Source organism: Nomascus leucogenys, chromosome 7b (assembly GCF_006542625.1).
Source record: "Nomascus leucogenys isolate Asia chromosome 7b, Asia_NLE_v1, whole genome shotgun sequence".
In the NCBI taxonomy this organism is placed as follows: domain Eukaryota; kingdom Metazoa; phylum Chordata; class Mammalia; order Primates; family Hylobatidae; genus Nomascus; species Nomascus leucogenys.
Window position 1 is genome coordinate 51,959,556 of NC_044387.1, and position 22,544 is coordinate 51,982,099.

The 22,544-nt window shown below is 45.3% G+C and overlaps 1 protein-coding gene and 1 non-coding gene across 7 annotated transcripts in view; one reads left to right on the forward strand and one right to left on the reverse strand.

Moving 5' to 3' along the window:
• The window catches only part of SGSM1 (small G protein signaling modulator 1), a 119,828-nt gene that overhangs the window by 90,473 nt on the left and 6,811 nt on the right, over positions 1-22,544 (forward strand). For 4 of the 6 annotated variants that reach the window (XM_030815988.1, XM_030815984.1, XM_030815986.1 and 1 more), the window contains 6 exons: positions 1,133-1,720; positions 4,927-5,051; positions 8,199-8,281; positions 15,076-15,185; positions 20,173-20,269; positions 22,333-22,500. In XM_030815988.1, coding sequence (XP_030671848.1) covers positions 1,133-1,720; positions 4,927-5,051; positions 8,199-8,281; positions 15,076-15,185; positions 20,173-20,269; positions 22,333-22,500 — 1,171 coding nt within the window. Of the gene's footprint in view, positions 1-1,132; positions 1,721-4,045; positions 5,052-8,198; positions 8,282-15,075; positions 15,186-20,172; positions 20,270-22,332; positions 22,501-22,544 lie in introns of those variants that run through there. The other 2 variants (XR_004030977.1, XM_030815987.1) reach the window with 2 other exon arrangements.
• Positions 4,241-4,308, reverse strand: LOC115836160. Its single transcript, XR_004031150.1, has one exon. It is a non-coding gene; the product is annotated as a small nucleolar RNA SNORD56 (small nucleolar RNA).

Consider the following 22,544-nt stretch of genomic DNA (forward strand, 5'->3'; position numbering starts at 1 on the left):
ATGGTGGCACACGCCTGTAATCCAAGCTACCTGGGAGGCTGAGGCAGGAGAATTGCATGAACCCAGGAGGCGGAGGTTGCGGCGAGCCAAGATCGTGCCACTTCACTCCAGCCTGGGCAACAGAGCGAGACTCCATCTTAAATAAATAAATAAAAACATAAAAATAAACTTATGTACACATGGTAAAAGTCTTTATGATGAAAAGTTATTGTCTCCCCTTATTTTGATTCCCTAGTACCCCCTTCTCAGAGTCAACTGCAGGCGGGGTGCGGTGGCTCACGCCTGTAATCGCAGCACTCTGGGAGGCCGAGGTGGGTGGATCACCTGAGGTCAGGAGTTAGAGACCAGCCTGGCCAGCATGGTAAAACCCCATCTCTACTAAAAATGCAAAAATCAGCCAGGCGTGGTGGTGAGTGCCTGTAATCCCAGCTACTCGGGAGGCTGAGGCAGGAGAATCACTTGATCCCGGGAGGTGGAGGTTGCAGTGAGCCAAGATTGTGCCACTGCACTCCAGCCTAGGTGACAAGAGAGAAACTCCATCTCAAAAAACAAAACCAAACAGAGTCAACTGCAGTACTTTCTTGTCTCTTTGTGGATTATTTTATGCATACACAAGCACATAGATCACTTTTTTATTGTTATTTGAGACAGTCTCACTCCCATCACCAAGGCTGGAGTGCAGTGGCATGATGGTCACAGCTCACTGAAGCCTTGACTCCCCAGGCTCGGGTGATTTTCCCACCTCGGCCCCCCAAGTAGCTGAGACCACATGTGTGCGCCACCATACCAGGCTAATTTTTTGTATTTTTTGCAGAGACCAGGTTTCACCATGTTGCCCAGGCTGGTGTCGAACTCTTGGGTTCAAGCAGTCCACCTGCCTCGGCCTCCCAAAATTCTGGGATTGCAGGCGTGAGCCACCATGCCCAGCCTAGATCACTTTCTTATTTGTCACAAATGGGAGCATATATTACACCTTGTTTTGCCTCGTTCTTTTCACTGACTGTATGGTATTCCACTGCATGCTTGATCCATATTTAAGCCAATCACCTGTTGTTGGATGTTTAGGTTGCTGATGTAAGTAATGCTGCAGTCGACATGCTGGTCCATCTGTTTTTGTGCACCTTGTCTTCAGGTGTTTGAGTCTGTGGATGAGGTGGAGCAGGTGGAGGCTGAAGGCAGATTGGAGGAGAAACAGCCCAAGATCCCCAATGGGAACCTAGTGAACGGCACTTGTTCCCCAGACTCGGGTCATCCTTCCTCCCATAACTTCTCCTCGGGCCTCTCAGAGCACTCGGAGCCCAGTCTGAGCACAGAAGACAGTGTCTTGGATGCCCAGCGGAACACCCCCCCGGTGCTGCGACCTAGGGATGGCAGCGTGGATGACAGGCAGAGCAGTGAGGCCACCACATCCCAGGATGAGGCTCCCCGGGAGGAGCTGGCCGTGCAGGACAGCCTGGAGAGCGACCTCCTGGCCAACGAGAGCATGGACGAGTTCATGTCCATCACGGGCAGCCTGGACGTGGCCTTGCCTGAAAAGGACGATGTTGTGATGGAGGGCTGGAGGAGCAGCGAGACAGAGAAACGTGACCAGGCGGACAGCGAGGACAACCTCTCAGAGGAGCCTGAGATGGAAAGTCTCTTCCCTGCTCTGGCTTCTCTGGCTGTGACTACTTCTGCCAACGAGGTGTCCCCTGTGTCTTCCAGCGGCGTCACCTACTCTGTAAGTCACCAGGACCCTCCGTTCCATTTCCTTCTTTCCAGCTGCAGCAGGGTGGGATGTACTACAAGCCTGTTATCCAGAATGACCCCAGAGTCAGACCTCTGGTTCATTGCATTTTTTCCATCATGGAGGATTCACTGTAGAAACCCATTTGGGAGAGAAGATAATGTAGTATTTTAAAAAGGGGGCCGGGCACTGTGGCTCACGCCTGTAATCCCAGCACTTCGGGAGGCCGAGGCGGGCGGATCATGAGGTCAGGAGATCAAGACCATCCTGGCTAACATGGTGAAACCCTGTCTCTACTAAAAATACAAAAAATTAGCTGGGCATGGTGGCGGGCACCTGTAGTACCAGCTACTTGGGAGGCTGAGGCAGGAGAATGGTGTGAACCCAGGAGGCGGAGCTTGCAGTGAGCGGAGATCGTACCACTGCACTCCAGCCTGGGCAACAGAGCAAGACTCCATCTCAAAACACATGTACAGTGTTATAATATTTTATGCATCTACTGTAAATGTCAGTGCTTGCATTATTTTAACAGAGTAATATGTAAGCCATGTAGTAAACTGTCCTAATTTTTGTCTTTCCTGTAAAAAAATTTGTTTTTCCTAGATGTGATTTCATTTTCCTGTTTTCTTTTTCTTAGTTTGCTGCTTATTTAAAGTCAGTTCACCCCCAGAAGTCTTTGCCACTTCCCTAAATCTCTTTTCAAACATTCAGACATATCATGTTTTTCATTTGTTCTGTGTGTCCAAGGACTTCTCCCCAAAAGCCTACTGACGCCCTGCACTCCACTGCACCTGATGTGTCATTATCATTCACGATCTTCCTCGTCCTGATCTTGAGCTTCCTTTTGTGTCACTCATGTTTTCCTCTTTCTTAGTCTACTCTCTTATTCAGATGAAGCACATACCTCAGTGGCTTCCACATTTTTTGCTTTTCTTTTCTTTTTTTTAATTGAGACAGAGTCTTGCTCTGTCACCTAGGCTGGAGTGCAGTGGCGTGATCTCGGCTCACTGCAACCTCCGCCCCCCAAATTCATGCTCTTGCCGCAGCCTCCCAAGTAGCAGGGACTACAGGCATCCGCCACCACGCCCGGCTAATTTTTTGTATTTTTAGTAGAGATAGGGTTTCACCGGGTTAGCCAGGATGGTCTCGATCTGCTGACCTCATGATCTGCCCGCCTTGGCCTCCCAAAGTGCTGGGATTACAGGCGTGAGCCACCACGCCTAGCTTGCTTCTCTTTTTTATCATTTCTTTGTCTTTCTGTGCTGAATTCTGGATCGTTTCTTCAGATCTCCTTTCAATTGAGTAATTCTCTTTTCCAGAATGTTTTATTTTCTGTCACCTGTCTCTAGTGTTTAATATGTTTTTTTAACATTTTATTTGGCCTTTCTTCAAATATGCTATAAAATGACTTAGTTGATTATTTTATAGTCTGTTGCTCTTTTTTTTTTTTTTTTTTTTTTTTTTGAGATAGTCCCCTGTGCGTGGTTTGGAGGGCAGTGGCGCAATCACTGCAGCCTTCACCTCCTGGGCTCAAGCAATCCTTCCTCCCACCTCAGCCCCACGAGTAGCTGGGACTACAGGGATGTACCACCATGCCAGGCTAATTTTTTGTATTTTTTATAGAGATGGGGTTTTGCCATGTTGCTCAGGCTGGTCTTGAACTGGCCTCAAGTAATCTACCCGCTGTGCCCTCGCAGAGTGTTGGGATGACAGGCATGAACCAGTGCACCCCAGCTTTTGTTCTTATTGTTAACCTCTTCTTTATTTATTTATTTATTTATTTTTGAGACAGAGTTTCGCTCTTGTTGCCCAGGCTGGAGTGCAATGGCGTGATCTCGACTCACCGCAACCTCTGCCTCCCAGGTTCAAGCGATTCTCCTGCCTCAGCCTCCCGAGTAGCTGGGATTACAAGTGCGCACCCATGCCCAGCTAATTTTGTATTTTTAGTAGAGATGGGTTTTCTCCATGTTGGTCAGGCTGGTCTCAAACTCTCGACCTCAAGTGATCCGCCCACCTCGGCCTCCCAAAGTGCTGGGATTACAGGCGTGAGCCATAGCGCCGGCCTTATTTCTTTAAATACAGTAAACATACTTATTTTATGATCTGTTTCTGATACTTCTAACAACTGAGGCCCTGATGGCTCTGATTCTGTTGTCTTGTATTTGTGCCGACCATCACTCCTGGCACCTTCTTTCTCTGAGCATTTTGTGATTTTTGAACATGAGCTCATATTTCTTGGCATATTATCTGCTGTACTATTTAAGACCCAGGTGGAAGGTAGATTCCTCAAGAGAGGGGTTTTCTTCTGCTTCTTTCTAGTACCAGGGAAATAACAAATATGAGATGACAACTACATTCTCTGATCTTTCAGACCACCCAGGTAATGGGAGTTTGGGTTATAAACCGCATGAGTTACAAACCTGATTTGTGGCTCTTAATTATCCAGGGAGATAACATTTACATTTAATTTAATAACTATGTTCAAGGTACAATCAGTCAGGTATTGTAACTGTTTTACTCAGACCCAAAGTGACAACATTCATGAGGTGAACTGTGGATGAAAAATATTGCTGTCACTGTGGGCAGGCAATTGTTTTGAGATCTCAAGATATTAGTGGGTTTTTCTAGTTTTCCCTTTCTGAGTGTGTGACTCTTCAGGGCCCTACCTTCCTATAGGAAGGTCTCTTATTAGATCTTCAACTTGAGTAGTGGAGCATAAAACAATTAAATCTAAGCTTAAATTTTCCCACTTTGGCAGCTTTCCTTAAGGCAAGGGCCAGCTTTGGTGTTTTCTCACCTTTCTGGGTTAGTTTTTGGTCCTTAAATATTTCTTATTTTCTTGCCATATCATTGAGCCATTTTGAAATTAAGGTAATTGTTCAAGCAGCCAGGCCAGTACGTTACTAGAATTTGACCTCTGTTCAGTTCTTCATTCTCCTTGTCCAGTTTTCAGCAGAGAGAGGTTCACTTCCAGCTATAGTTGTAACTCTCTGAGGGAGAATTTTCAGCCTGCAAATTAAAGACACCCTCCCAGAAAACAAACAAACAAAATCAAACACCTGGCTGGTCCAGGTGGGAGATGTATTTTCAGTGACAACAGGAGAGGGTTAGGAGGAGGAGATAGGATTGCTGCCTCCCAGTGGGGACTTAGATGTAATTTTTCATTTCTTCCCCCTACCCCCTGCCCCGATGGCCTATAGCCAGAGCTGCTGGACCTGTACACGGTGAACCTGCACCGCATCGAGAAGGATGTGCAGAGGTGCGACCGCAACTACTGGTACTTCACGTCCGCCAACTTGGAGAAGCTGCGTAACATCATGTGCAGGTGGCTGGGGGCAGCAAGGGGATCTAGGGGATGGGGATGGCGGGTGGGTGAGATGGGGGACATAGGGGGCCCGCCTAGAAGTTATTTCCTTCTGAAGCTGGCATCATACTCACCTGGAATCTTAGCCCACAGTGACAATTTAACCACAATAATATAGAACATTTATTAAGCACTTACTGTATACCAGCCACAGTCCTGAGACCTATACTATCATCGCTCACTTATTCCTCAACCCAACGAGGTATTAACCCCTTTTATAGGTGATGATGTGGAGGCTCCAGGAAGAGCCTCATTGCTGAGTGGGCATCAGGCAGTGGCTGAGCGGGAACTCACAGCCATGTCTCTCTGGCTGTAGAATCTGTCCTTTTTCTGTTTTTCTTTAAGCCAAGATCTAAGACTGGTTATTACTGTTCACTAAAAAGATATTATTCCTGTAATCCCAGCACTTTGGGAAGCTGACGTGGGAGGATCACTTGAGGCCACTTGAGTTCTTCACAGACTTCAAAAAAGTAGAGACTGGCCTGGCAACATAGTGAGACCCTATCACTACAAAATAATTTTTTTTAACTCAACATTTAGCTGGACATAGTGGCATGCACTTGTAGTCCTGCATACTTGGGAGGTGGAGGCAGGAGGATAGCTTGAGCCCAGAGGTTAGAGGGTTGCAGTGAGCTATGATTACACCATTGTACTCCAGCCTGGGTGACAGAGTAAGACCCTATCTTTTAAAAAGTAATAAAAATAATAAAAATTATTATTGATATTTCTTAAAATATGAAAGTAACCCATGCTTGTTAAAAATCTAAATCACTGACAACTCTAATCCTAGCACTTTGGGAGGCCAAGGCAGGAGGATCACTTGAGGCCAAGAGTTTGAGACCAGTCTGGGCAACATAACAAGACCCCATCTCTGCAAAAGTTTTAATAAATTAGCCAGGCATGATTGTATGCGCCTATAGTCATAGCTACTTTGGGAGGCTGAGGCAGCAGGATGGCTTGAACCTGGGAGGTTGAGGCAGCAATGAACTGTGATCACACCACTGCACTCCAGCCTGGGCAACAGAATGAGACCCTGTCTCAAAACAAAACAAAAATCTAAATCAAAGAAATTAGAAGTTCATAAGATAGAAAGAGAAACTTCTCCCTTCATCTCTGCCCATCAGTGCCACTCACCCAGAATTAATGACTGCTAACAATTTAGTAATATCTAATTGATTGTATATTGTATAACATAATATGAATGTACTTTTTTTTTTTTTTAATGGAGATGGAGTCTCGCTCTTGGAGATGGAGTCTCGCTCTGTTGCCCAGGCTGGAGTACAGTGGTGCAATCTCTCACTGCAACCTCCGCCCCCTGGGTTCAAGCAATTCTCCTACCTCAGCCTCCCGAGTAGCTGGGACTATAGGCGCACGCTGCCAGGCCCGGCTAATTTTTTGTATTGTAGTAGAGATGGGGTTTCACCATGTTGCCCAGGCTGGTCTTGAACTCCTGAGCTCAGGCAATCCACCTGCCTTGGCCTCCCAAGTGCTAGGATTATAGTCATGAGCCATCGCACCCAGCCTGAATGTACATATTTTTTAAATGTTTAAAACTATGATATAGTCTGATAAGTGTTAACGTTAAAATGAAAAAAATGCTGGGAAGAAGTAAAAATGAACTGACTTCTCCCTGGTTAAGGCATAGAGAGAAATCATGGAAGACTTCACAGAGGTGGTGACCTTTTGAGATGGATTTTGACAAAGTTAAGAAAACTAAAGAAACCATAGGCCAGGCACAGCGGCTCATGGGAGGTCGAGGCGGGCGGATCACCTGAGGTCAGGAGTTCGAGACCAGCCTGGCCAACATGGCGAAACCCTGCCTCTACTAAAAATACAAAAATTAGCCAGGCGTGGTGGCACACACCTATAATCCCAGCTACTTGGGAGGCTGAGGCAGGGGAATTGCTTGAACCGGGGAGGTGGAGGTTGCAGTGAGCCGAGATTGGGCCATTGCACTACAGCATGGGCAACAAGAGCAAAACTCTGTCTCAAAAAGAAAGAAAAAGAAAACTAAAGAAACCATTTAGCATAGAGGCTAAGATCATATATCCTTGAGTAAGGCCTTCTAGGTTCAAGTACTGCCTCTGCCACTTATTATTAGGTGTATGATTTGGGACATGTCATTTACCTGTCTATGCTTCAGTCCCCTCATCTGTGAAATGGGATAATCCATGTACATTTTTTAAATGTACATTTAAAAAATATGTACATTCAGGCTGGGTGCAATGGCTCATGCCTGTGAAATGGATAGTCTGTGTTTCACATGACTATTTTGAAAATAATGGGTTGAGAGGCCGGGCACAGTGGCTTACGCCTGTAATCCCAGCACTTTGGGAGGCCGAGACAGGCGGATCATGAGGTCAGGAGATTGAGAACATCCTGGCTAACACGGTGAAACCCTGCCTCTACCAAAAATACAAAAAAATTAGCCAGTTGTGGTGGTGGGTGCCTGCAGTCCCAGCTACTCCGGATGCTGAGGCTGGAGAATGGTGTGAACCCAGGAAGCGGAGCTTGCAGTGAGCAGAGATCGTGCCACTGCACTCCAGCCCGGGCGACAGAGCAAGACTCTGTCTCAAAAAAAAAAAAGAAAAAAGAAAAAAAGAAAATAGTGGGTTAAGTATACAGTAAGTGCTCAGTAAATATAAGCTGTTATTAGCAAGGGACAGATTGCAATTCCTGACAAAGGGAGCTGTAGGGCAAACATACAGAAACATAAATTTGTGATTTTTTTGTGCAAAGTGAATATGTCAATGTAGCTGGAGAGGAAGACAGTGGGAAGCGATGTTTGAGGCTCTGAAGATGAGTTGGGAGGAGGCCATTACTCCTTGTACCCCCAGTAAAGGAGTTTGGATAACATCCCATCAGACAGCAGGGTGTTTGTGCAAGTTTTAAGCCTGAAGAGGCTTCCTGAGCTGGCCTTTAGGGAGGTCATCCTGGTGGCTGCACATAAGATGTTTGAAGAGAGAGATCGGGGATGGGGATGCAGGCAGGAGGCTGAGGGTGGGGTCCAGGTGAGGGATTGGGTACTGAAGCAGGAGGAGCGGAAGGTGGAGTGGGTTAGAGAGGCAGGCCGTGGCTGCCATCATTGGCCCCTTGTGTCTCTTCTAGCTACATCTGGCAGCACATTGAGATCGGCTATGTCCAGGGCATGTGTGATCTTCTGGCTCCACTGCTGGTCATTCTGGATGATGGTGAGTGCGTCTTTACTGCCCCAGGGCTGGGGGTACATTTCCTTTCCACTGCATGGCAGAGGGGTTAATCTCACTTTTTGTCTCTATGGAATGTGGCTCCAGCCAGGTGCTCCGAAGGCCTGTCTGGTGAACACATCAAGATCCTAGTGAAATAAAAAAGTCCTTATATTCCATGGTGCCCCATACTCAACACCCAGACAGGCCTTTGCTAACCACTGATGTATGAATATGAATGAGAACAAACAAACAAAAACAAAAAACAAACCCAGACGGCTTCACTGGTGAGTTCTATGAAACATTTAAAGAAGAATTAATGCCAATTCTTCACGAACTCTTCAAAAACATAGAAAAGGAAGGAATGCTTCTTAACTCATTCAATAAAGCCAGACCTCATATGAGGACTGGGTGTCTCATTGGCACCCGGATACCAGTAACAGACAAAGACATAACAAGAAAACTACACACCAGTATCCTTCATGAATACAAATGCATAAATCCTCAACAAAATACCAATAAACTTAATTCACCAAGATATAAAAAAGATTATAAACCATGACCAAGTAGGGCTTATCTCCAGAATGCAAGGATGGTTTGACATGCAAAAATCAATCAATTTAATTCACCACATTACTAAAATAAAGGGAATAACCCACACAATCATATCAGTTGACACAGAAAAACACAACAAAATCCAACACCCTTTCATAATAAAAACATTCAACAAACTAGGAATAAAAGGGAACTAAACACGATAGAGGGCATCTATGGAAAACTCACAAATATCATCATACTCAATGGTGAAAAACTGAACATTTCCTCCCTAAAAGCAGGAACAGGACAAGTATGTCTACTTTTGCCACCAAAGCTTCTAGCCAGGGCAATTAAGAAAGAAAAAGAAATAAAAGTAATTCAGATTGGAAAGAAAGTAAAACTATCTTTGTTCACAGATGATTTTGCATATAGAAAGTCTTAAGGAATAAACAAATTAGAACTGGTAAGTGTATCAAGGTTGTAGGATACAAGATCAATAAACAAAAGTCTCTTGTATTTCCATACACTTGAAATTACCAATCCCAAAATGAAATTAGGAAAACAATTTTATTTGCAATAGCATCTAGAAAAATACAATACTGGCTGGGTGCAGTGGCTCATGCGTGTAATCCCAGCACTTCAGGAGGCCAAGGCGGGTGGGTCATCTGAGGTCAGGAGTTTGAGACCAGCCTGGCCAACATGGTGATACCCAGTCTCTACTAAAAATAAAAATTAAAAAAAAAAATTTTTAAAATAGCCAGGCGTGGTGGTGCATGCCTCTAATTCCAGTTACTCAGGAGGCTGAAGCAGGAGAATCACTTGAACCTGGGAGGCAGAGGTTGCAGTGAGCTGAGATTGCACCACTGCACTCCAGCCTGGGTGACAGAGTGAGACTCCATCTCAAAAAGTAAAATAAAAAATAAATAGGCTGGGCATGGTGGATCACGCCTGTAATCCCATCACTTTGGGAGCCTGAAGTGGGTGGATCACCTGAGGTCAGGAGTTCGAGACCAGCCTGGCCAACATGGTGAAACCCCGTCTCTACTAAAAATACAAAAATTAGCTGGGCATGGTGGCAGGCGCCTGTAATCCCAGCTACTCAGGAGGTGGAGGTTGCAGTGAGCTGAAATTGTGCCATTACACTCAGCCTGGGTGACAAGAGCGAAACTCCACCTCAAATAAATAAATAAATACATACATACATACAATACTTATGAGTAAACTTAACAGAAATGCAGGATTTGTACATTGAAAACTACAAGACATTGTTGAAATAACTTTTAAAAACCAAAATAAACAGAAAGATATCTCATATTCATGGATTGGAAGACTTAGTGTTGTTAAGGTAGCAATACTCTCCAATGATCTGTAAAGTCAGTGCAATCTCTGTCAAAAATCCCAGCTGTCTTTGTTTGTTTGTTTGTTTGTTTGTTTGCAAACATTAACAAGCTGACCCTAAAATTGATATGGAAATTCAAGGGATTTAGAATAGCCAAAACAATTTTTAAAAGGAGATATTGGCCAGGCATGGTGGCTCACACCTGTAATCCCAGCACTTTGGGAGGCCGAGGCGGGCAGATCATGAGGTCAGGAGATCGAGACCATGGTGAAACCCCATCTCTACTAAAAATACAAAAAATTAGCCGGGTGCAGTGGCAGGCGCCTGTAGTCCCAGCTACTCGGGAGGCTGAGGCAGGAAAATGGCGTGAACCCAGAAGGCGGAGCTTGAAGTGAACTGAGATAGTGCCACTGCACTCCAGCCTGGGTGACAGAACAAGACTCCATCTCAAAAAAAAAAAAAAAAAAAAAAAAAAAAAAAAAAAGGAGACGTTGCAGGACTCACAGTACCTGATTTCAAAACCTACTACAAAGATACTTAAAATAGTGGTATTTCTGTAAGGATCAACCTGTAGATCAATGGAATAGAATTGAGAGTCCATAAGTAAGCCCTTACATTGATGGTCAGTTGGTTTTGACAGAGGTACTAAGACAATTCAACTCAGTGAGGAAAAACCGTCCTCTCAACATATGGTGCAAGAACTACTGGACATGCATATGCAAAAGATTGAAGTTGAACCCTTACCTCACCCTACATACAACAAACTAACTCAAAATGGATCATAGACCTAAATGTAAGAACTAAAACTGTAAAACTTAAAACAGGAGTAAATCTTTGTCACCTTGGGCTAGGGAATTTTTTATAGATATGACACCAAAAACATAAAGAAAGAAAAAATAGGCAAATTAGACTTCATCAAAATTAAAAACTTTTGTACTTCAAAGAACCATCAAGAAAGTGAAAAGAACCCAAAGACTAGAAGAAAATATTTGCAAGTCATATGTGTGATAAAGGACTTGTAACCAAAATATACAAACAACTCTTACAATTCAACAATAAAAAGACAACCTGGCCAGGCGCGGTGGCTCACGCCTGTAATCCCAGCACTTTGGGAGGCTGAGGCGGGCAGATCACGAGGTCAGGAGATCGAGACCATCCTGGCTAACATAGTGAAACCCTGTCTCTACTAAAAATACAAAAAATTAGCTGGGCGTGGTGGCGGGCGCCTGTAGTCCCAGCTACTAGGGAGGCTGAGGCAGGAGAATGGCGCAAACCCGGGAAGTGGAGCTTGCAGTGAGCCGAGATCGCGCCACTGCACTCCAGCCTGGGTGACAGAGTGAGACTCCATCTCAAAAAAAAAAAAAAGACAACCTGATTAAAGTGGGTGAGGGATTTGAATAGACATTTCTCAATAGAATTGAAGATATGCAAATAGACAATATGCAAATGGCCAATAAGCACATTAAAAGATGCTCTACATCGGGGCCCCAAGCCCTGTGCCACAGACAGGAACCTTGCCGCACAGCAGGAGGTGAGCAGTAGGCTAGTGAGCATTACAGCCTGAGCTCCACCTCCCGCCTCCTGTCGTATCAGCGGTGGCATTAAATTCTCATAGGAGCGCGAACCCTATTGTGAATTGTGCATGTGAGGGGTCTAGGTTGTGCACTCCTGCGAATCTAATGCCTGATGATCTGAGGTGGAACAGTTTCATTCAGAAACCATCCCCCCCACTCCACTCCCTGTCCATGGAAAAATTGTCTTCCAGGAAACTGGTGTCTGGTGACAAAAAAGTTGAGGACTGCTATTCTACATCACTCATTAGGAAAATGGAAATCAAAACCACAGTGAGATACCGCTTCATATACACTGGGATGGCTGGAATCAAAACAATAGAAAATCACGGGTTGATAAGAATATGGAGAAATTGGAAGCTTCGTACATTGCTGGTGGAATTGTAAAATAGTTTGTCCACTTTATTTATTTATTTATTTATTATTATTATTATTTTGAGATGGAGTCTCATCCTGTCACCCAGGCTGGACTGCAATGGCGCAATCTCAGCTCACCGCAACCTCTGCCTCCTGGGTTCAAGCAATTCTCCTGCCTCAGGCTCCCAAGTAGCTGGGATTACAGGCACCCACCACCACATCTGGCTAATTTTTGTATTTTTAGTAGAGATGGGATTTCACCATGCTGGCCATGCTGGTCTCAAACTCCTGACCTCAGGTGATCCACCCACCTTGGCCTCCCAAAGTGCTGGGATTACAGGCGTGAGCGACCATGCCCAGCCGGTTTGGCCACTTAAAAAAAACAGTCTGGCAGTTTCTCATAGTAATAAACATAGAGTTATCATATGACCCAGCAATTTCATCCATAGATATATGCCTAAGAGAATTGAAAATATATGTGCCTACAAATACCTGTACATATATGTTCATAATAGCATTATTCATAATATCCAAAAAAGTGGAAACAGTCCAAATGTCCATCAAACGATGAATGCATAAACAAAATGTGGTATATCCATACAATGGAATATTATTTGGCAAAAAAAGGATGATGTTCTGATGCAAACTACAATGTGGATGAACCTTGAAAACATTACGCTAAGTGAAAGAAGCCAGACACAAAAGATCGCAAATGGTGTGATTCCATTTATATGAAATGTCCGGAACAGACAAATCCATAGAGACAGAAAGACTAGTCATTGACAGGGACTTGGGGGAGAGAGAAATGTGAAGTTGCTGCTTCATTGATATAGGGATTTTGGAGTTGGGGGGGGTGAAGAAATGTTCTGGAACTAATAGTGGTGATTGCACAACATTGTGAATGTACTAAAACCACTAAATGGTACATTTAAAGGGTGAATTTTATATGAGAATCTCAATAAACCTGTTAAAAAAATGGGGGCTGGGTGCAATGGCTCACACCTATAATCCTAGCACTTTGGGAGGCCGAGGTAGGAGGATTGCCTGAGATCCGGAGTTCGAGACCAGCCTGAGCAACATAGTGAGACTCCATCTCTACAAAAAAATTTAAAAATTAGCTGGGCGTGGTGGTGCACACCTGCAGTCCCAGCTACTCAGGAGGCTAAGACAGGAGGATTGCTTGAGCCTCAGGAGTTGGAGATTGCAGTGAGCTATGATCATGCCACTGCATTCCAAGCCTGGGGGACAGCAAGACTCTGTCTCTAAAATGTAATAAGTAAGTCCAGGCCCAGTAGCTCACACCTGTAATCCCAGCACTTTGGGAGGCCGAGGCAGGTGGATCACTTGAGGTCAGGAGTTCGAAACCAGCCTAGCCAACATGGTGAAAGCCCATTTCTACTAAAAATACAAAAGTTAGCCAGGCATTGTGGTGGGCACTTGTAATTCCAGCTACACGGGAGGCTGCGGCAGGAGAAACACTTGAACCTGGGAGGCGGAGGTTATGGTGAGCCAGGATCGTGCCACTGCACTCCAGCCTTGGTGACAGAGCGAAACTCTGTCTCAAAATAAATAAATAAAATAAAATAAACAGGCGAGGCGTGGTGGCTCAGCCTGTAGCCTCAGCACTTTGGGAGGCTGAGGTGGGCAGATCGTGACTAGCCTGGGCAACATGGTGAAACGTCATCTCTACAAAAAAATAGAAAAATTAGCCAGGTGTGTTGGCAGACACCTGTGGTCCCAGCTACTCAGGAGGCTGAGGCAGGAGGATCACTTGAGGCTGCCAAGGTCGAGGCTGTAGTGAGCCGTGATTGTGCCACTGCACTCCAGCCTGCGTGACAGAATGAGACCCTGTCTCAAAAATTAATTAAATAAATAAATACATAATAAATGGGGAGCATAATTCCCCACTTTTTTTTTTTGAGACGGAGTTTCACTCTTGTTGCCCAAGCTGGAGTGCAATGGTGCCATCTCAGCGCACTGCAATCTCTGCCTCCCAGGTTCAAGCAATTCTCCTCCCTCAGCCTCCCGAGTAGCTGGGATTACAGGCATGAACTACCACGCCTGGCCAACTACCTACACTTTAGACACAGACTGCACATAGTGACTTGTTTCCAAAAAGTGCAGTATGGAAGGCAGTGATGGGATGAGAAACCTGACAAACACGACCTCAGCCAGGTGACCATGGCCAACATCAGCAGTCATAAATCATGTTGATAGTACATACCCTTATGATGTGATTAAACTGGCCCTTTACCTCTGTGGTTTTCCTCTTGATAACCCATAGCCCAGTCTTACCATGAGAAAGGCATCAGATAAATTCCATTACTAATAGTGCAGCATCCTGCAAAAATACCTGATCAGTATGCCTCAAAACTATCAAGGTCTCTGGGCGCGGTGGCTCATGCCTATAATCCCAGCACTTTGGGAGGCCAAGGCAGGCAGATCACGAGTTCAGGAGATCGAGACCATTCTGGCTAACACGGTGAAACCCCGTCTCTACTAAAAAGACAAAAAAATTAGTCGGGCGTGGTGATGGGTGCCTGTAGTCCCAGCTACTCGGGAGGCTGAGGCAGGAGAATGGCGTGAACCCGGGAGGCGGAGCTTGCAGTGAGCCAAGATCGCACCAGTGCACTCCAGCCTGGGCAATAGAGCGAGACTCCATCTCAAAGTCTAGACTAGACTAGACTATAGACTAGACGACTAGACTAGACTAGACCAGACCAGACCAGACCAGAACTAAAAGCCTTTTAGGCCAGGCGCGTTGGCTCACGCCTGTAATCCCAGCACTTTGGGAGGCTAAGGCGGGCGGATCACAAGGTCAGGAGATTTGAGACCATCCTGGCTAAAACGGTGAAACTCCCTCTCTACTAAAAATACAAAAAGGTCCACCCCCAACATTGGAGGTCATATTTCAACATGAGATTTGGAGAGGACAAACATCCAAGCCACTTCACTTGGGCAGCGGGGCATCTGACTGTTCTGTGATGCTTTCTCAGAGGCCCTTGCCTTCAGCTGCTTCACGGAGCTCATGAAGAGGATGAACCAGAACTTCCCCCACGGAGGCGCCATGGACACACACTTTGCAAACATGAGATCGTTGATCCAGGTATGACTCAGCGTCCAGGCTTGCTTTGGACTATTTTGGGAAACAGTAAGTAAAGCTTACTGAGCTATTTAGAGCCCACCTGGATTGGAATCTAGGTTTGTATTTCTGCCATACAAACTCAGCATATACTCTTATCTCTCTGGGCCGCAGTTTTCTCATCTGGGAAAAAGGTTTTCTCATCTGGGAAACAGGTTTTCTCATTTATATGTGTCCCAATAAATTATCAGAATTATCATGGAAATGAAATAAACTAATGATTTTATAGTGCTTAGCACGGTGCATGTCAGTGCCTCTCAGAGCATAGTCCATGGGCTGGCAACTTGTTAGAAGTGCAAATTACTAACACGGTGAAACCCTGTCTCTACTAAAAATACAAAAAAAATTAGCAGGGCGTGGTGGTGGGTGCCTGTAGTCCCAGCTACTGGGGAGGCTGAGGCAGGAGAATGGCCTGAACCCGGGAGGCGGAGCTTGCAGTGAGCGGAGATCGCACCACTGCACTCCAGCCTGGGCAACAGAGCGAGACTCCATCTCAAAAAAAAAAAAAAAAGAAGTGCAAATTACTGGGCACCTTTCCTCCACCGAATAAAAATCTCTGAGTTGGGCCCAGGAGTCTGTGCCATATGAAGCTCTCCAGGTAATTCTGGTGCAAGCTCGATTTTGAGAATTATTGTAATAAATGCTAGCTCTTTGGCATTCATAGTGATTAGTACATCTACTTCCCAGAGGAATTAAGACACTCAACCCTTTGAGTAGAAGGAATGCAAATGTGTTAACTTGAGTAAATGGTAGGGATGCTTTATTATCTACACACTAGCAGTGGAGCTACAGTTAGCTCTGATTTCTTCTTTAGTGGAACTTTAAAATACTACAAAGTATTTTGGACATCAGAAAGGTAAAAGAGTAATATAATGAACACCCATGTTTCCACCCCCACCTCCCCAAGAAATAAAACATTAACCATAGGCCCGGGGTGGTGGCTCACACCTGTAATCCCAGCACTTTGGGAGGCAGAGGTGGGTGGATCACTTGAGGTCAGGAGTTTGAGACCAGCCTGGCCAACATGGTGAAACCCCATCTCTAACTAAAAATACAAAAATTGGCCAGGTGTGGTGGCTCACGCCTGTAATCCCAACACTTTGGGAGGCTGAGGCGGGCGGATCACGAGGTCAGGAGATTGAGACCATCCTGGCTAACATGGTGAAACACCGTCTCTACTAAAAATACAAAAAATTGGCCAGGCGCGTTGACTCAAGCCTGTAATCCCAGCACTTTGGGAGGCCGAGGCGGGCAGATCACGAGGTCAGGAGATCGAGACCATCCTGGCTAACACGGTGAAACCCCGTCTCTACTAAAAAAATACAAAAACATTAGCTGGGTGTGGTGGCAGGTGCCTAAAGTCCCAGCTACTCAGGAGGCTGAGGCAGGAGAATGGCGTGAACCCGGGAGGCGGAGCTTGCAGTGAGCCGAGATCGCGCCACTGCACTCCAGCCTGGACGACAGAGCAAACTCCGTCTCAAAAAAAAAAAAAAAAAATTAGCCAGGCGTGGTGGCGCACGCCTGTAATCTCAGCTACAGCTACTCAGGAGGCTGAGGTAGGAGAATCACTTGAACCCGGTAGGTGGAGATTGCAATGAGCTGAGATAGCCCCATTGCACTCCAGCCTGGGTGACAGAGCGAGACTCTGTCCACCCCCAAAAAAAAAAAATTAACCATAGATTTTTCATTATTCATGTACCCCTTCTTGATGGCTTTTCCCCACCACTCCTGTCCTCCCAGTGGTAAGCACTTTGCAGATTCCTATGTTCACCAGTATATTGCATTTTTAAAAATTCTTTTACAATATATGCATATATTCCTAAACAGCATATAACTCTGTTTCTTTACTCCCCACTTTACATAAATATTTTAAATGGTATGAACTCTTGTGCAACTCGTCTTTATACTCAATAACAAGTTTGAGAGGCTCGTCAACAACGGGGCAGTTGATTCCTCTTTCCCGGAAGTACAGTCTTTTGTGTTAGGAGTACAACGCATTCTGTCACATTTGATTTGGATACACTGTTGGTGGTCATTTAGGTTGCTTTTATTTGGTTTGGTTTTGCTTTTGCTTTGGAGAATTTGGGGTTTTGCTTTTGGCCTTTATAAACAGTGCTGAGGCTGGGCGCAGTGTCTCACGCCTGTACTCCCAGCACTTTGGGAGGCCGAGGTGGGTGGATCACGAGGTCAGGAGATTGAGACCATACTGGCTAACACGGTGAAACCCCGTCTCTACTAAAAATACAAAAAATTGGCCGGGCGCGATGACTCAAGCCTGTAATCCCAGCACTTTGGGAGGTCGAGGCGGGCGGATCACGAGGTCAGGAGATCGAGAGCATCCTGGCTAACACGGTGAAACCCCGTCTCTACTAAAAAAATAGAAAAATATTAGCTGGGCGTGGTGGCGGGCGCCTGTAGTCCCAGCTACTCCGGAGGCTGAGGCAGGAGAGTGGTGTGAACCCGGGAGGCGGAGCTTGCAGTGAGCCGAGGTCGTGCCACTGCACTCCAGCCTGGGCGACAGAGCGAGACTCCGTCTCAAAATAAATAAATAAATAAATAAATAGTGCTGCACTGAAATTACTTGTGTGCATCCCTGCTGCATGCACGCAACAACTTTGCTTGGGCATCTACTCAGAGTGCAATTGCTGGAGCAGAGAGAAGGCACATCCTCAGTTTTATCAGGCACAACCGAATCACTCTCAAAGTGATTGTACCAGTTTCTTAATGTTCCAGGGCAGTATGGTAAGGATTTCAACACACACCATCCTCACTTGATATTATCACACATATATTTTTGCCAATCTCTTGGATGTGATTGAGCATCCCATTGTGATTTATAATTTTGTTTATTTTTAATTTTTGTGGGTACATAATAAGTGTATATATATGTGGAGTACATGAGTTGTTTTGAGACAGGCATGCAATGTGAAATAAGCACATCATGGAAAATAGAGTATCCAATCCCTCAAGCATTTATCCTTTGTGCTCCAAACAATCCAATTATACACTTTTAGTTATTTTGAAATGTACAGTGAAATTATTATTGACCATAGTTACCCTGCTGTGCGATCAAATAGTATATCTTCTTCATTCAGTCTTTTTCATTGTGATTTTGCTTGCATTGTCTTGATTGACAGTGAAATTGAATATCTTCTAATTTTTTTTGGTTCATTTGGATTGTGAAGTGCCTATTCATATGCTTTGCCCATTTTCTATGTACATGTTTTCCATAATTAGAGTCATTTTGTACATACTTTTCTTTCTATACATTATTTTTCAAACATATTTTTTTTCCCCACTGAATAGCATATCCAATAGCTGGAGGTATTCTTCCACCATCTGTTTCTTTTGTAACAGTTTTGTTAAAATATAATTTAGATACATAAAATTTACCTTTTTGAAGTGTACGATTCAGTGGCTTTTCGTTTATTCACAGAATTGTGCAACAACACCAATTTCAGAACATTTTCATTACCCCAGAAAGAAATTCTTCACTAACAGCCACTCCCCATCCCCTCAATCTCCCCAGCCCCTGAAAACCAAGGAGCTACTTTCTGTCTCCGTGGATTTGCCTTTTCTAAACATTTCATGTAAATGGAATAATACAATATGTGGCTTTTTGTGACTGGCTTCTTTTACCTAGCATAATGATGTCAAGGTTTATCATGTATGTATGATCCATTGTAGCACGTATCAAAACTTAGTTCGAGGCCAGGCGCGGTGGCTCACGCCTGTAATCCCAGCACTTTGGGAGGCCAAGGTGGGTGGATCACCTGAGGTCAGGAGTTCAAGACCAGCCTGGCCAACATGGTGAAACCCTGTCCGTCTCTACTAAAAATAACAAAAATTAGCCAGGCGTGGTGGCGGGCGCCTGTAATCCCAGCTACTTGGGAGGCTGAGGCACGAGAATCGCTTGAACCTGGGAGGCAGAGGTTGCAGTGAGCTGAAATCGCACCACTGCACTTCAGCCTGGGCAATAGAGTGAGACTCAGTTTCAAAAAAACAAACTTTGTTTTTATTACCAGATAATATTAAATTAGATTGTATGGATAGGCCACTTTTCATTTACCCATTCATGTCTTGATGGACATTTGAGTTGTTTCCCAGTTGTTGGCTATTATGAATAACACATTACACACATTCATTCATGTACAAATTTTTATGTGGACATGTTTTTGTTTTCATTTTGTTTTTTTAGATAGGGTCTCACTCTGTCACCCAGGCTGGAGTCCAGTGGTGTAATCATAGTTCATTGCAGCCTTGAACTCCTGGGCTCAAGTGATCCTCCCACTTTAGCCTCCTGAGTAGCTGGGACTACATGCCCAGGCCACCATGCCAGGCTAATAAAAAATTCTTTTTTTTTGTTTTTAGAGATAGGGTCTTGCTATGTTGCCCAGGCTGGTCTCAAACTCCTGTCTTCAAGTGATCCTCTTGCCTTGGCCTCCCAAAGTGCTGAGCCCCCACACCTGACCAATAGATGTTTTCATTCTTCTTGGGGATATACCTAAGAATGGAATTGCTGCATCATATGGAAATTATGTGTTTAAGTTTTTGAGGAACTGCCACACTGTTTTCCACAGCACACACCATTTTACATTCTCAGGAGCAGTGTATGGGGGTTCCAGTTTCTCTGCATCCTCGCCAACACTTGTTATTGTGTGTCATTTTTAATTTTAACTATCCTAGTGAGTGTGAATTGATATCTTGTTGTGGTTTTGAATTGCATTTGCCTAAGGATTAAGGATGCTGAGCATCTTTCATGTGTCTCTTGGCCATTTGTGAATCTTCTTTGGACAAATGTCTATTCAGATCTTTTCCCATTTTTTAAACTGTACCTGGCTGTTAAGGGCTATATGGTGTCTGGTGTGCAGATGTACCACCATTTATTCAGCTGTCTCCTCTGCTCCAACCTCTTCCCAGGAGGCTGATACTGCCTTTCCTTCCTTGACAGATCCTGGACTCGGAGCTGTTTGAGCTGATGCATCAGAATGGGGACTATACTCACTTCTACTTCTGCTACCGCTGGTTCCTGCTGGATTTCAAGCGAGGTACAGACTTTAAACTGGGGACCTGTGTCCAGACTCTTTGTAGTAGAACTTTCAGGGGAAAAGATCCCATGGAGGTAAGGTTGAGAGGTTGGCCCCAGAGGCAGCAGAGGAGAGAAGCACACGTTTATGGAGTCCAGACTACCGTTTCACCTGCCTTATCTCGCATTGACACTCTGCAGTAGGTGCTGTTAAGATCTTCATCTTACCAATGAGGAAACTGAGGCTGAGATGGGTTAAATTCAGAGCTAGGGAGAGTTAACTTCAGGGCTAGGGTGAGTACAGCCAGGACTTGAACCCATCTCTTTCATTCTGCTGTGCTGCTTTTCAGAGCCCACGAACTCTAAAGCCCATGAGGCAGGGGCTATTTCATGCATGTTCCCAACATGACATAAAAGGGATGTACAACACAGTACCTTGTTGCTATTGTTCAGATTTGGAGTGATGTTAATAATTATAATAATATCTGACATGGGCCGGGTGCAGTGGCTCACGCCTATAATCCTAGTACTTTAGGAGGCCGAGGTGGTCAGATCATGAGGTCAGGAGATTGAGACCTAACATGGTGAAAACCCGTCTCTACTAAAAATACAAAAAATTAGCCGGGCGTGGTGGCACACGTCTGCAGTCTTAGCTACTCAGGAGGCTGAGGCAGGAGAATCGCTTGACCCTGGGAGGCGGACGTTGCAGTGAGCTGAGATCACACCATTGTACTCTAGCCTGGGTGACAGAGCAAGACTCCATCTCAACAACAACAACAAAAACTGACATGTATGGAGTGTTTTAGTGCCACGCACTGTGCTGAGTCATTTATATGTATTATCTCTTTAGTCTTTTTCTGTTATCAGCTTCACCCAACTTACAGATGAGGAAAGAGACAGGCTCATGGAGAAGTAACTACCCCAGGCTCCCCTTGCCAGCAAGTCATGGAGGAAGGATTCACACCAAGTTTATCAGACATAGGAAGGCTTTCTTATTTTTATTTATTTTTATTTTTTTGAGACGGAGTCTTACTCTTTTCGCCCAGGCTGGAGAGCAATGGCGTGATCTTGGCTCACTGCAACCTCCGCCTCCCAGGTTCAAACGATTCTCCTGCCTCAGCCTCCCGAGTAGCTGGGATTACAGGCACCCGCCTCCACACCTGGCTAATTATTTTGTATTTTTAGTAGAGGCGGGTTTCACCATGTTTGGCCAGGCTGGTCTCAAACTCCTGACGTCAAGTGATCCACCTGCCTCGGCCTCCCAAAGTGTTGGGATTACAGGTGTGAGCCACCACACCCAGCCTTTTTTTTTTTTTTTTTTTTTTGAGACGAAGTCTGGCTCTGTCACCCAGGCTGGAATGCAGTGGTGCAATCTCGGCTTACTGCAACCTCCACCTCCTGGGTTCAAGCAATTCTCTGCCTCAGCCTCCTGAGTAGCTGGGATTACAGGCACCTGCCACCATGCCCGACTAATTGTTTTTTGTATTTTTAGTCGAGATGGGGGTTTCACCATGTTGGCCAGGCTGGTCTTGAACTCCTGACCTCATGATCCACCCGCCTCGGCCTCCCAAAGTGCTGGGATTACAGTCGTGAGCCACCACGCCCAGCCAAAGGCTTGCTTTTAACCATTGCTCTATTCTATCTCTTCACTAGACTCAGAGGCCACAGCCGGTTCTGCCAGTGTGTGGGGGGAAAGAAGAGAGGCCTCCATGGGTGCTAATGGAGATGGGGGTGCAGGGATAGCAGGTGTTGCTTGTCGAAGGGCAGGGCAAGAACAGATCCGTGTAATTCAAACCTGCATGTGCCTGGTTCCTCCACTTACAGAATGTCAGAGCTGGAAGGAACTTAGAACTCACCTGGTTTACACAGCCCATCCTACAGATGAGGAAACTGAGGCTTCTGGTGGTCAAATGACAGAGTCCAAGTCTCCTGCCTTCTGACCTGAATTCTGTCCACTGCACCAGGGCAGAGGCATAAGGCAAAACTTGCCGGGGATTTTCCCAGCTTGGAGGGCTTCCCAAAGGCAGGGCAACACTGTGAGCCCTGTCACCAATTCTCTCCCCATGTGTGTTGGTGTCTCGGCAGAACTCGTCTATGATGACGTCTTCATGGTCTGGGAGACGATCTGGGCAGCCAAACATGTCTCCTCCGCGCACTACGTCCTGTTCATTGCACTGGCTCTGGTGGAAGTCTACCGCGACATCATTTTGGAGAACAACATGGATTTCACAGACATCATCAAATTCTTCAATGGTACCCACGTGACTGGGGCCTCATGAGAGGGGTGCAGGCTTCTG